Below are 12,023 nucleotides of genomic sequence, written 5' to 3'. Positions count from 1 at the left end.
CAACAAATGATTGTTTAAGCAATTTTAAGATGTACATTTACTGAACACAAACTATGTTTGAAATGCATAATAAAGTATTTTGATACTGTGTTACATTTAAGGCCAGGAATAATGTAATTTGTTTTACTTGTGAAAAGTGCATTTAGATCGGCACAATAAAGCACAAGTTCATGGTTAGCGGTGATCACTGCCTTCAAGGCTGAAACCTTCATAGAGCAGCTGAATTTGTTTCAGACCTCCCAATTAACAGCTATAGCAGGTACCAACTCATTAGTGTACATATTATTACTGATCTGTAGTTGGTTCTAGCCAATTATTCTTCCTTGTTAGGTTACGGTTGGTGCCTATTTCTATACCTCACCACAGGGGTATTTAAACTGAAGTTAAGGAAACAAACTCATGTAAGACTGGATTTAGTATGTTATCAAGGTAATTATTTTGTCTCTAAGAATATTCTCTCTTTTTAAATGTGATAAAATGTCTTTGGGAGGTGCTGCATAAACTGCAAATAATCATAGGACACAGACAGGAATGGGACACACATCTTCTAAGAGACAAGTCTAAGGGGTTTCTGAAACCTAGAAGCACTGTATTAGCAACAGTAGTCCTTTACAGTGAAGCTGGTTCTTGAGTTTTATCAGTAAACTGATTGACATTTTTGTGTGCTTAAACCTTTAGAAAGGTTAAAAATATTAACATGAATTTAAAAGGCTGTCAACGTTCTTAAAAGCTTACCAAGTTTGTTGAGATCTGAGTGACTTCTTTGAAATTTTTAAATACAATCAATATAACTCTACCATTATAAATGTCTACCATGCACAAGTGGTCAGTGAAGTTCAATACAATGTGAGGGAAGGCAAAACACAGTGATGTGTCTGTCACAGGGAGTCAGAATGCAAAGAACTAGAAAAGGGGAGAGAAGGAAATTGGGGGGAACTGAAACATGGAAGGAAGAGCTCTAGTAGGATCAGAGAACAGGAGAAGTAATAATCATTGAATGGAAAAAAAAAAAAAAAAAAGAGGTGAAAACACTTCCCAGGAAAGCATAAATAAAGATAATGGGCTGAAAATGAAAGAGGAATTGAAGGAAACCAGGCTAAGTTAAAATCTTTGTCCCATGCCCTTTTCCAGTTTGTCCCCCTTAACCTATTCTTTCCAACTTTCACCTCCTAGCCATTTTTGAGTCCTCAGTTTCCTCTTCCTCTCCCATTTCCAGGTCTGCTCAGTTTATTCATCTGCCTTTCTGACATATTATGAAGATTCTCATGCCAAATGCTGGAGCACAATGGGGATTCTAATAGGTTACACAGGCCACACAGTGTTACTTACAGGAAGAAGACACCAGACACTCTCTGACATCACTCTAGTATCAGTCTAAATTGTTATGGTACAACATGAAAATGAACTTAATAAAATATGATCAGCAGTCAATAGGAAACCAGTGAAGAAGTTTTATATAAGAACTTGAGACACATAAAAGGGAGTCCAATAGGGAGAATATGTTAGAAAAGCAGAAGCTGTTAGATTGAAAAGTAGATATTAGTTACTGTATTGAATATGATATCTTAACCATAACACTTAACTCTAATTTTCAGATGGATACATAAATCTTGAGGGAAAATATGGGCTATCGTGTTAAAACATAACTCATCTATTGGCTATGAAAAGCCATACACAACCTACCCATTCCTGTGGAAATTCAATCACCTGTTCAAACTGAGAACCAAGGAGTTCTTGTGATAGAGTGAAAAATATCATTCTTCATGCAATTCAGTGGTGAAAAGTGAAGAGATATCACAAATAAAGAAATCTTTAGACTTATTTTAGTACATTTCTAAAATAAATCTAAAGTGGCTTCAAAAATGCTTAAATTTCAATGTGTGTTACTGTTCTATACAACAAAAACAATTGTCAAATATTTCAATCAGACCTGGTTAAACTGAGTTTAGTATGTCCATGTGTCTGGTTCTCTCAAAAAGTTCAGCAGTAACTAATCTTATGTATTAATGAAATAACTTGTTAATCTGATTTTTAGTTTACATAAATCCAGATAAAAATGGTTATGAACTGATTTGGATTAATCAGGTCTGACTATGTACAGAAGCAGACTGCAAATGTGAGAAGGAAAAACTTGCAAGGGAATGAACTGGAAAGGGACTTTGTAAGGGGAAAGTTTAAAGGGGAAAGCCTTAAACTATGATTTGAAGGGGAGGCTAATAATAGGAGGCTGGTAGTCTTCCCTGTCCTAGGGAAGGAGCAGCTGAATTGAGGGTCCACAGCCTATGTTGCAGCCAAAGTGAAAATTACCTTGCTCTTTGGATCTCCTGCTGGCTCTAAAACTAGAGGGATGTCCTGATCAGTGACCAAGCAGGGCGTAGTTAAGTCCTGGAAGAAGCAACAGACAATTCTGGTGTGGCCTATTTTTGGCTCACCGGTATTTGGAATCTAACAAAAGCTCAAAGCTTGCTTATAGGAGGTCTTGTTTCTAGATGTTGAAAAACAATGACTTGACACCTTGGCCAGTGACCATACAAAGTGGGATACAATGTTGAGAGGGTAGAGTCACTTTTGTGCCAGTATACACCCCTTATGCTCGTGCAACAAGCAATTGATTTGGGGTCCTCGGTTGCCTTTGGTATTTAAAAAGGAAAGTTGCCATGCTCTCTAGCCTCCCCCTACTTGGGTATGCAGATACAGTGAGCCAAGTACAGTTGAGAAGCAGTGTTTATATACCACCACCAGGCTTATAAGCCTCTCTGTCCTGGGGACATGATCAACTGCACCTATGGTCCTGAGCCTCCTAAGAGTCTCAAGGGAAAAGCTTAGTTTTCTAATCAGAACTTTTCCTAACTTGTAAGAGATGCCACTGTAGATATATTGCACATTTCCATACATATTTTGGTAACTAAAAAGCAATAGTGAAAAATTAAACTTTTGTTTATTAATGATCCCTTTACACATTAAGGCTGGCTAAATTCTTGGTATTTGAGTGTGCTATCACACCTTATGAAGTTGTCCATGCTGTGCAAACATTGCTGGATTCCAGCACATAAAAACAAAATAATGTGGTGGGTCTTCAGGTCTGCATACTGCTTGAATTTGTGAAACTGCCACATTATTTTGATCTCAAGAAAGCCATGGATCACAATGCAATACTGTTGCTAAAATCTGAGACTATCAGAGGTACAAAGACTGAGGGGTGCTTGCTAAAACACTGTGCCAGGGAGTGTTTGTTGCAGGGAAAAATAATAGAATTAAAACTGGAATATTTTGGAATTAGATCAACAACAGCATCTATCTAAAAAGGAAGAGACAGAAGGGGCTGTCAGGGAAAAGGATGAAGAGAAAGCAAAAGAAGACGTGATGGACAGTAGGAGGGTGGCTGAACAATGTAGCAGTGGAGCTGACAAACAGCAAACAATCATGAAAAATTAGTGGATCAAGGTAAAAAGGTTCCCTATGCTCACAGTTGAGGGCAGCTTAAGACAAACAATGGCAATAATAAAATAAACTTCAAGTAAGGCCATATTTACTGTCAGCACCTGTGATCAGCAATGAAAATATTCATTTTAAAATCAAGCTCATTCAGCATATTATATCTTATTGCAGTACAACCGTCTCTATTAACATAGGTCTTTAAGCCATTCACATAAAGATCAATATTCAGAAATATTCTACTATTCCAACATATCCTGCATCTGTGTTTAATTAATGAGAAAGAGGTCTTTGCAGATAAACATACAAAATTGAATCTTGGCAATATCTTTGAAATACTGTCTTTCATAACAATTAATCACTTTGATCTCCAGTTTGTTTGTTTTAAATGTATACAGTATATAGAAACAATGTGGTTTTTAAGCATAAAGCCATGTATATTTACATATATGGTAAAATGTAATATAAAACAGTTAAATCTGACAGTGAATGAAGTAACACTGGTCTCTGGGCAAAATGACTCTTATGCAATATATTTACTAAAGGACTCTACATCGAAGTAAGAGATGGCCCAAAGCCATTAAGGAAAGTATGGGTGTTCTCAAACACTGGAGACAGTCTGTTGTTTTGACTACTATCTGTTAGCACTGAATTATGAGATCACTGAACTTTTTTGCCATGTGAAAGCAGTGTAGATTTTCAGATTGGCTGATTCTGCCATCTAAGTTTGGTCTAGACATTGATGCTATATTGTAGGAAATGTTTTTCCATACTACAAAGACTTTCCACTTCTTTTCAAGTTTCTAAATCAGACCTATAGCAGAGGTGAACAAGGAGTGGAAGGAAACAGATATGAGGCACTGTAACTCTGGAGAATTGTTTTAACAATTCATTACCTTTGCCAAGTTTAACATCAGCACAGAGGATTGACTACCAAAATTCAAAAAGCAACATGTATTCCATTTCAATTTTCACAGTTAATTCTGTGATAAGGATTTATAGTTCATAACGTCTGTCTATTGTCTGCTGCCTTGACACATCCTCCTTCCCTCCCACAAAAGCTAATGGCAGGGTAAAATGTGAAATATGCAGATATTATTAATATATATCTAAAATATATATCAGTTTGTGATCTGAGAAATAATCAGCAACCACAAACTTTTCCAGTAATTTTTCCACATTCTTCCAAAAGACAAAAGGGTAAAATCTTTGCAACAGAATAGTCGCATATCGTCACTGGAAAAATGGTTATATCTTGCACTGCGACTGAGAGGATATTGCAAATAAAATACTTTTTTGTTTTACTTCTGTAGAGATAGAAGGATGCAGAATATGTAAGAAAAGTTATAGCTTTAACAGTAATCTGATCTGTGAATAGCTCTATTTATTATTCTTAAATGTTAATGTTAATGTTTTGATATACCATACCAAATGCGCTTTTCAACTTATTCACAAAAATATTTATTCTTAATTATTTCACTTTCTAGTACAGGCAAAGACAGACATAACCTTATTAAGGGTTCCACACACTTTGGATGCGGTGTTGTTTTTTAGCCATCCTTAATGCTTTAAGAGGTTCTGGGCTATAATATGAACAATGAGCAATTTCCAGAAATAAAATAAATTCGTTGCACAGCTTTCTGTGTCTACAAGTAGATGCCGTAGGATTTGGTGAGGCATTTATTATTAAAATAGTACAGTAAGAGGAGGTTTGAAAACTGAAATAAAAAATAAAGATTATTCAGGATCATTTAAAAACCTTATTACATTACTATGTATTTTAAACACATGAGGGATGTAAGTCCAGTTTATGTTTTAGAAAAATGTTTCAAATCTCCACAGATGTCAATACTGTTTAATAGTGGCATGCAATGAAAGAGAGTCAGGATAAGTTCCTGAATCATGAAGCTAAATTAAAATAACATCTCTGAGTATTTAATGCTTTAGTAAGATTTGTGTAAACATGATTCCAATTCACAATTTGCATAAACTGTTTATATTGTTTTTACAGCAAAAATATAATTTCAAACAAAAACAAAACCTTTATTCAGCCCCTAAATTTTTCACTATATATTACTATGGAAAAAAATGTGAGTTAAGAAAAAACATACCTGTTGCCTATTACTGGGCATATATGGCAGCATAGTTGATACATGAAACATTAATTCATAATCTTTATAGGTGGTATAGAGGGAATGAGTTCCTGTTGAATCAGCTGAAAATAAATTTCATTATAAAAAGAGGGTCAGTAAAACAGAACATTCACAATGCTTTTAAGACACCATTCTTAGGAAATTTTAGCCATAATTTTCAATTTAGATTCCTAAATGTAGGTGAAAATTGACTTCAGTGGAGCTATGACAGTTTATACCACCTGAAGATCTGCTCCCTAATTCCATATGAAGATATAAATAGAGTTACCAGTTATCTAAATATGAAGTTAGTTTACTTCTGGCAACAGGCTCAAAATTTAGGCCTATATTTTTAAAAACATGGCTAAACACATTTCATTTTTCAATACACAAACTGTGGTACACAAAGTACTTTTTCCTAAATAATAATAATAAATTGTACTGATAAATACTTCACAATTTTAAATTTATAAAATAGAATCTCTTTAATCAGCACTTGGCTACTTCATACATTAATCTACAGAAAATATTCATAGCATTTTTCTACCTACCATATTTAGCAGATGCGTCAATTGAGACTTTTTTTAAAAAACCAAACAATCTATATTTTATTTCATGGTAAATTATGAAAATTCACAATTAAAACTAAATTAGAGGTGTAAAACGAATCAAAGTACAGCTTGAAATGGAAGATCATGGTTTTTTACTATGTTGGAATTATTAATTTGCAAAATTTAGTAATACACGTTGGGTCTCAGAATCATTAGAGTAGTAGCAAATTAATCAATTTTATTCCTCTTTTATGACTTTACCTTACAATGAGAGAGACAAGGTGGCTGAGGTAATATATTTTATTGGACCAACGTTTATTGGTGAGAGAGACAAGCTCTTGAGCTCTGTAAGAGCTCTTCTTCAGGTCTGGGAAAGACAATCAGAGTACCACAGCTAAATACAAGGTGGAACAAATTTTTAAGCTTAAGGAGTTAACACGTCACAAGAAACTATTCAGAATGAAGTGGGCAATTAACATCTCTGCAGTCGTAGGATAAAGGAGAGTTAGAGAGTCACAGGTTGTTGCAATGAGACATAGAAAAACAGTGTCTTTATTGAGTCCATGATATTTGGTGTCTAGAAGCGTTGTGAATTTAAGCTCCCATGGTAGTCTTTAAGGCGTTATGTAGGTTTCTTTTTAGGATGAGGATTGAGAGGTCAGATACTGTTTGTTTTGTGAAAAGCGTTTGTGCACGGGTGATAGGGTGTTCTTATCATTTTTCCGTGTGAGTTCATTCGAGAGCATAGTGATTGTCTAGTTTCACTCACATAGTTGCTGTTAGGGCATTTGGTGCACTGGATAACGTACCCCACATGTTGTGATAGGCATGTGTAGGACCCAGGAATCTTAAAAGGTATGTTGTGGGAGGTGTTGATCATCATACCAATGGAGATATGTCTGCAAATTGTGCATCTGTTCTGGCAGGGTCTGGTGCCACTTTGAGTTGGTGTGTCCTGGGTTCGCGGGGAGCTTGCTTTTGATGATGAGCTTGGAGAGGTTGGGGGGTTGTTTGAAGGCCAGGAGTGGGGTTTCGGGAAAGATTTCTTTCAGGATGTAGTCCTCATCAAGTATGGGTTGTAACTGTTTGATAATACTATGTGAGTTCCAGTGTGACATGGAAGGTGGACAAGTAGGGGTGTGCAGTCAGTATTTTTTTGTTTTTGGTTTTTTCCCTGTAGTGAAGCAGGTTCTCTCAGGGAGTTAGGGTGGCATGTTCCATGATGCAATCTACTTCTCTACTTCTACTTGTTCAGTGAAGACAGTTTAAAGAGTGTTAAGGTATGTACATATCCCAGACTTTCTCCTTGGAGCATATTCCATGGTATCTGAATGCCTGGCGTTAGCTAAGAGATTTCATGGTGTGTCTGTGGTTGTTGGATCTATGGAGCTAAGTGTGGTGATCTATAGGTGTGACAGCATATACCATTATGTTCACCACTTTTACAAGACTATGATACATTTTGTACAAGGTATGTCTTGTGAGGTATCATTTGAAAACTCACAATATGCTGAATATTGTTGTCCTGGTAAAATAGGTGTATCAACTTTGTATGTAAAGTTATAAGTTTCTACTGTATAACATTGCTCTAACATGTTCCAGACTTAGAAAGGCAGGCCCAAACCAGTTCTTCAGAGACAGACACTGGCACCTCCAGACAGATATCAATAGAGTCAAATGGAACCATTCTCTGGCAGGGAGAAGGCATGAAAAAGAAATGTACATGCCATCACAAGGAGGGTCAAACCCCACGTCCACAAGAAACTGTTTGTTGCTATGACTCAGCAAGGATATTTCTAGCACAAGAAACTGAATTATAAAGAGGGGAGAAAAACACGTGACCTCACTCTCCTCCTCCATCTCTGATCATGGCATCAACAATTCTCAAAGAACTGAACTTGGCGGAAGGGAAAGGCGGGGGTGAGAGACTTTTCAGTCAGTACCGGGAGAGAAACCTTTTTTGCTTTTAAGTTCATTTAGCTTGTTAAGTTAAGCATTTAGTTTGTATTTAACCTTTTATTTCTTTCATAACCAATCCTGACCTTTATGCCTAATTACTTGAAGTCAATTAAAATCTCTCTTTTCTTTCTATAGTTAATACACTTGTTTCACTGTTTTATATAACCAGTGTGTTTGGACTCAAGTGTGTGGGAAACTCGATTTGGGACAAAAAAGCTGGTGAATATTTTCCATTGATGAAATGACAGATTTTATATGAGCTTGCATTGTTCAGCAAGATGCTGGCCAATGCAAGGCAAACATTTCGGGACAGGGGAGGAGAGGAGAGTCTAGAACTAAAGAATCTGTTGGTATTCTTCTGCAGTGTAATTCATGAGTGGCTAACTAGTAACACTTACCACTGTGCACCTGTGAGCAAGTTACATGCTGGAGGTTGTGTGTTAATGGCTGTTCACCAGTAAAGCAATGTAAAAGGCATCCCAGGCTGGAGAATTGATGAGACACAGCTATTCAGCAGTCCAGATTGTACCCTGGGGAATGTCATAATGGGTTTCTTGTATATATTGGTCTGTAGGATTCTATTGTTGAAGCTGATCATTGTGTTCAGGAAGTTGACGGTAGTATATGAGTGTCCTAGAAAGTGTATGATGGATGGATGATGGTTGTTGTGGAAATCTATGAGGGAGTTTAGGTCATCTGTCCAGAAGATGAAAATATCATGCCTAAAATATATCATCGGTTTTGCATTTTTCCAGAAATACTTCCTCAAGGTGGCCCAGGAAGAGGTTGGTATATTATGGAGCCATCCTAGTACTCACACAGCTGTTCCCATGGTTTAGGCAGTGTTTGCTGCTGAACATAAAGTTGTTATGGGGAAGGATGAAACGGATGAGTTTGGCATTGTGTTAGGAATGCATATCTGAATGTTGTCCATTGTCTTGTAGCTATTTGAGGCAGGCAGTGATTCCATCATGATGAGGGATGCTGGTGCATAGGGAGGTGACCTCTGTGGTAGCAAGCATAGTGTTCTAAGAAAGGCTGTTGATGATGCAGAGTTTCTGGAGGAAGTCAGTTGTGTCCTGGAGGAAATTTGCCCTTTGTTTGGTGAGTGGTTTAAGGATGGTTTCTCGGAATCCTGATATTCCTTCAGTAAGAATCCCGTGACCAAATATACTGGGTCTGCCTTGTTTATGTATCTTGATAAGCATATAGATGATCTGTGGGGTGGATCTGTAGGGGATGAGGTTGTAGAGTTGCTCTTGGAGTTGTTTAGGGAAGGATTTGATATCCTTAAATTTATTTGTGAATTGTGGTGTAGGGTCTTCTTTCAGTTCTTTATAATACATGGTATCGGAGAGTTCTCGGTTGGTCTCATTGATGTAGCCATCATGGTCGAGGCCTATGATGGCACCCCCTTTGTGTGCTGGTTTGACAACTATTTGCAGGTTGGATTTCAGGGACTATATAGGACGTCCTCTCAGCAGTGGAGAGATTGTGGTGGATGTGATGTTTATTAAATATTTCACAGTCGATTTTTTTCCTGATGCAATCAATGTAATGATCAAATATGCGGTTTCATCCACTGATGGGTGACCAGTCAGATTATTCTTTTTTCTCATGACTTTCAGTGGGGATGTGGCAGTTATGGGTGGTGGAGTCTTTCTGGTGAAAATTCTTTGAGGCAGAGTCAGCAAAATAATTCTTCTAGTTCTTCAAGTTACTATGGTATCAGATTCTGTGGTGTGGCAGAATTTCAGCTTACAATGTCTCTTTGGAATACAATTATTCAAACAGATGACCTGATATCTTCATAAAATTATAGATGATGGGACAAGGAAAGACCTTAAGGATGTCTAGTGCAACTCTCTGCCTGAAAACAGAATTTTCCTCTACCTTAGTTCCTCAAATGATATTTCCCCCCCTCTTAAACCTCACTAGTTGCAATGCATCAATTGCCTTCAAGATCCAGCTATTGCCTAAGTGCTTCTGTAGTTGAAGTTTCTTTACACATCTAAAAAAACCTTCTAAGTTTAAAGCTATTGGTTCTGTATAAAATATTCTCATTGGTTTAAGTCTATCCCTATTCAGGGAAGTATCTAACCATGTGCTTAACATTAAACAGGTGCTTAAATGCTTTTTTGTAAAGGGATATTTTAGTGAATCAGGGCTACTGTCACTAATTCCTTCCTATCTTCCATACTCACTCATTTCTTTGTCTGTAGTTATATTCTCTCCCCACGCTTACTCATTCTCCTTTTCTCCAAATTATACTCTAGGTCATGTCTAGTACCTGCTTTTCAAAACCAATTTCACCTGACTACTTTAGGCCCTGATTCAGCAAAGTAATTAAGCACATTTTAGATGTTTTGCTGAAATGGGACTTGAACTGTTGACAACATGTATGACAAGTTTCAGACTTATAGTTAAAAAGGCATGTTATAGTACCTCCTGAAAAAGATTTAAAACGGAAAATATAAAATTAATTCTTATTTAATTCCATTTTTCAAAACTGTGTTTATAATATATTTTAAGTATAATTCAATGGAAATTATACTGTGTCTATGGCCACCCATCCTGAAATAACTTATGCACACGTTTAACTTTAGACACCTGTGTATCACCACTGGTTTCAATAGCATATTTACATTCTTAAAACTAAATTCATGTATAAGCATTTTCAGGATTGAGGCTGTATACACAATACAATTCCCATTGAAGCTTCTTATTTAAATAAGCACAAAATTTCAGCTTAAGTTATTTTCCTCTTTATTTCAGAATCTTCCCTGGAAAAAATTAACTATCTCATTTAAACCTTTGGATACTGTTTTATAATATCAGCTTCTCCATTTTTACTTATTGCACAAAGGCAGATCCCTTACCTGTAATTCAAGTTCTCTGAAGGTAGCATGCGTATGTATTTTAATACTTTTGGACTAGTAGCTTGGAAATGAACTAGTAAGTCTATGTTGTAAATTTAAGATCCCCTTACTTGGGACAAGTTGAAATCATTTGGCTCAGAAGGTGTTACAATGGGCACTTGGTAGTGCCCACTGTAATTAAGATTGCATAATGGTTGCTATTAGAAACACCGTGTTTTCATAACTTTTGCTTGTAATTTTCAAAAAAACATGTTCCTCTTTTGTACCTCATTTCTGCTTGACTATGAATCTGGTTTCAGAAAGTTTGAATAAAATCCCTTCAGCCCATCCACGTTATAGAGCGAAAGGAGAAAAAAGCAGAAAAGCATCTTCATCCAAACAATGGCAGCAAAAAAAAGCAAGACCCCAGTTCACCTCAGTGAGATGTGAATTTCAACACAAGAGCAATTTCTTCCACCTTCACTTTCCTTTTTAGGAATAGAAGGAAATAAAACTTAAAAAGCTATGTTACTGCCACTTTAAGGTTATATAGTTAAAAGTTATGAAAAAGTCAAGATATGAAAAAAATTAAAGTTCCAAGAACAATTTAGCTTGACTGTTGCACATATATTTTCACTCTTGTTTTTCTGATTAGGCATGTGGCTTATTATATCACTATTCATGTTATAAAATATATCATGAAACATACAGGGTGTGCAATGTGGCAGAATTAGAATTGCTGCCTTAATTTTTTTCCATTTCCTGATTTTGAAATTTAGAATTGTGCAAACTCAATGTTGCACTGATATATTTTTTTGCATTTAATATATTCTGCAGGTCTGCATGGAATGGCCCAGATACATCCAGTTACTCTCACTAGAATAATGTGTATAATAAAAACTAATAGACAATTAAAAGTGTGCAACAGATTAATTGAAGGATAAATAATCCTCAAATTAAAAGGTCACATTAATTCATAAACTTTTGAGAAATGGAAGAAAAGGATTTTTTTTTAAATTCTGTTTAATTAGCTACAACACTATAAAAAATGAAAATGTAAAACATGTAAAAAGTGAATCATTAACAGC

General features: G+C 36.1%; 1 protein-coding gene across 10 annotated transcripts in view; it reads right to left on the bottom strand.

The window, feature by feature from the left end:
* The window catches only part of SIPA1L2 (signal induced proliferation associated 1 like 2), a 215,484-nt gene that overhangs the window by 71,325 nt on the left and 132,136 nt on the right, over positions 1-12,023 (bottom strand). For 8 of the 10 annotated variants that reach the window (XM_067535855.1, XM_067535856.1, XM_067535858.1 and 5 more), the window contains 2 exons: positions 5,547-5,650; positions 2,308-2,385 (listed from right to left, as the gene is read on the bottom strand). In XM_067535855.1, the coding sequence (XP_067391956.1) occupies positions 2,308-2,385; positions 5,547-5,650 (182 nt within the window). The remainder of the gene's footprint in view (positions 1-2,307; positions 2,386-5,546; positions 5,651-12,023) is intronic. The other 2 variants (XM_067535861.1, XM_067535862.1) reach the window with 1 other exon arrangement.

The sequence above is a fragment of the Emydura macquarii genome, unplaced genomic scaffold (genome assembly GCF_026122565.2).
Source record: "Emydura macquarii macquarii isolate MOO-44397 ecotype Brisbane River unplaced genomic scaffold, CSIRO-AGI_Emac_v2 contig_3517, whole genome shotgun sequence".
NCBI classification, from domain to species: Eukaryota; Metazoa; Chordata; order Testudines; family Chelidae; genus Emydura; species Emydura macquarii.
This window is presented reverse-complemented; position numbering and strand designations above follow the sequence as displayed.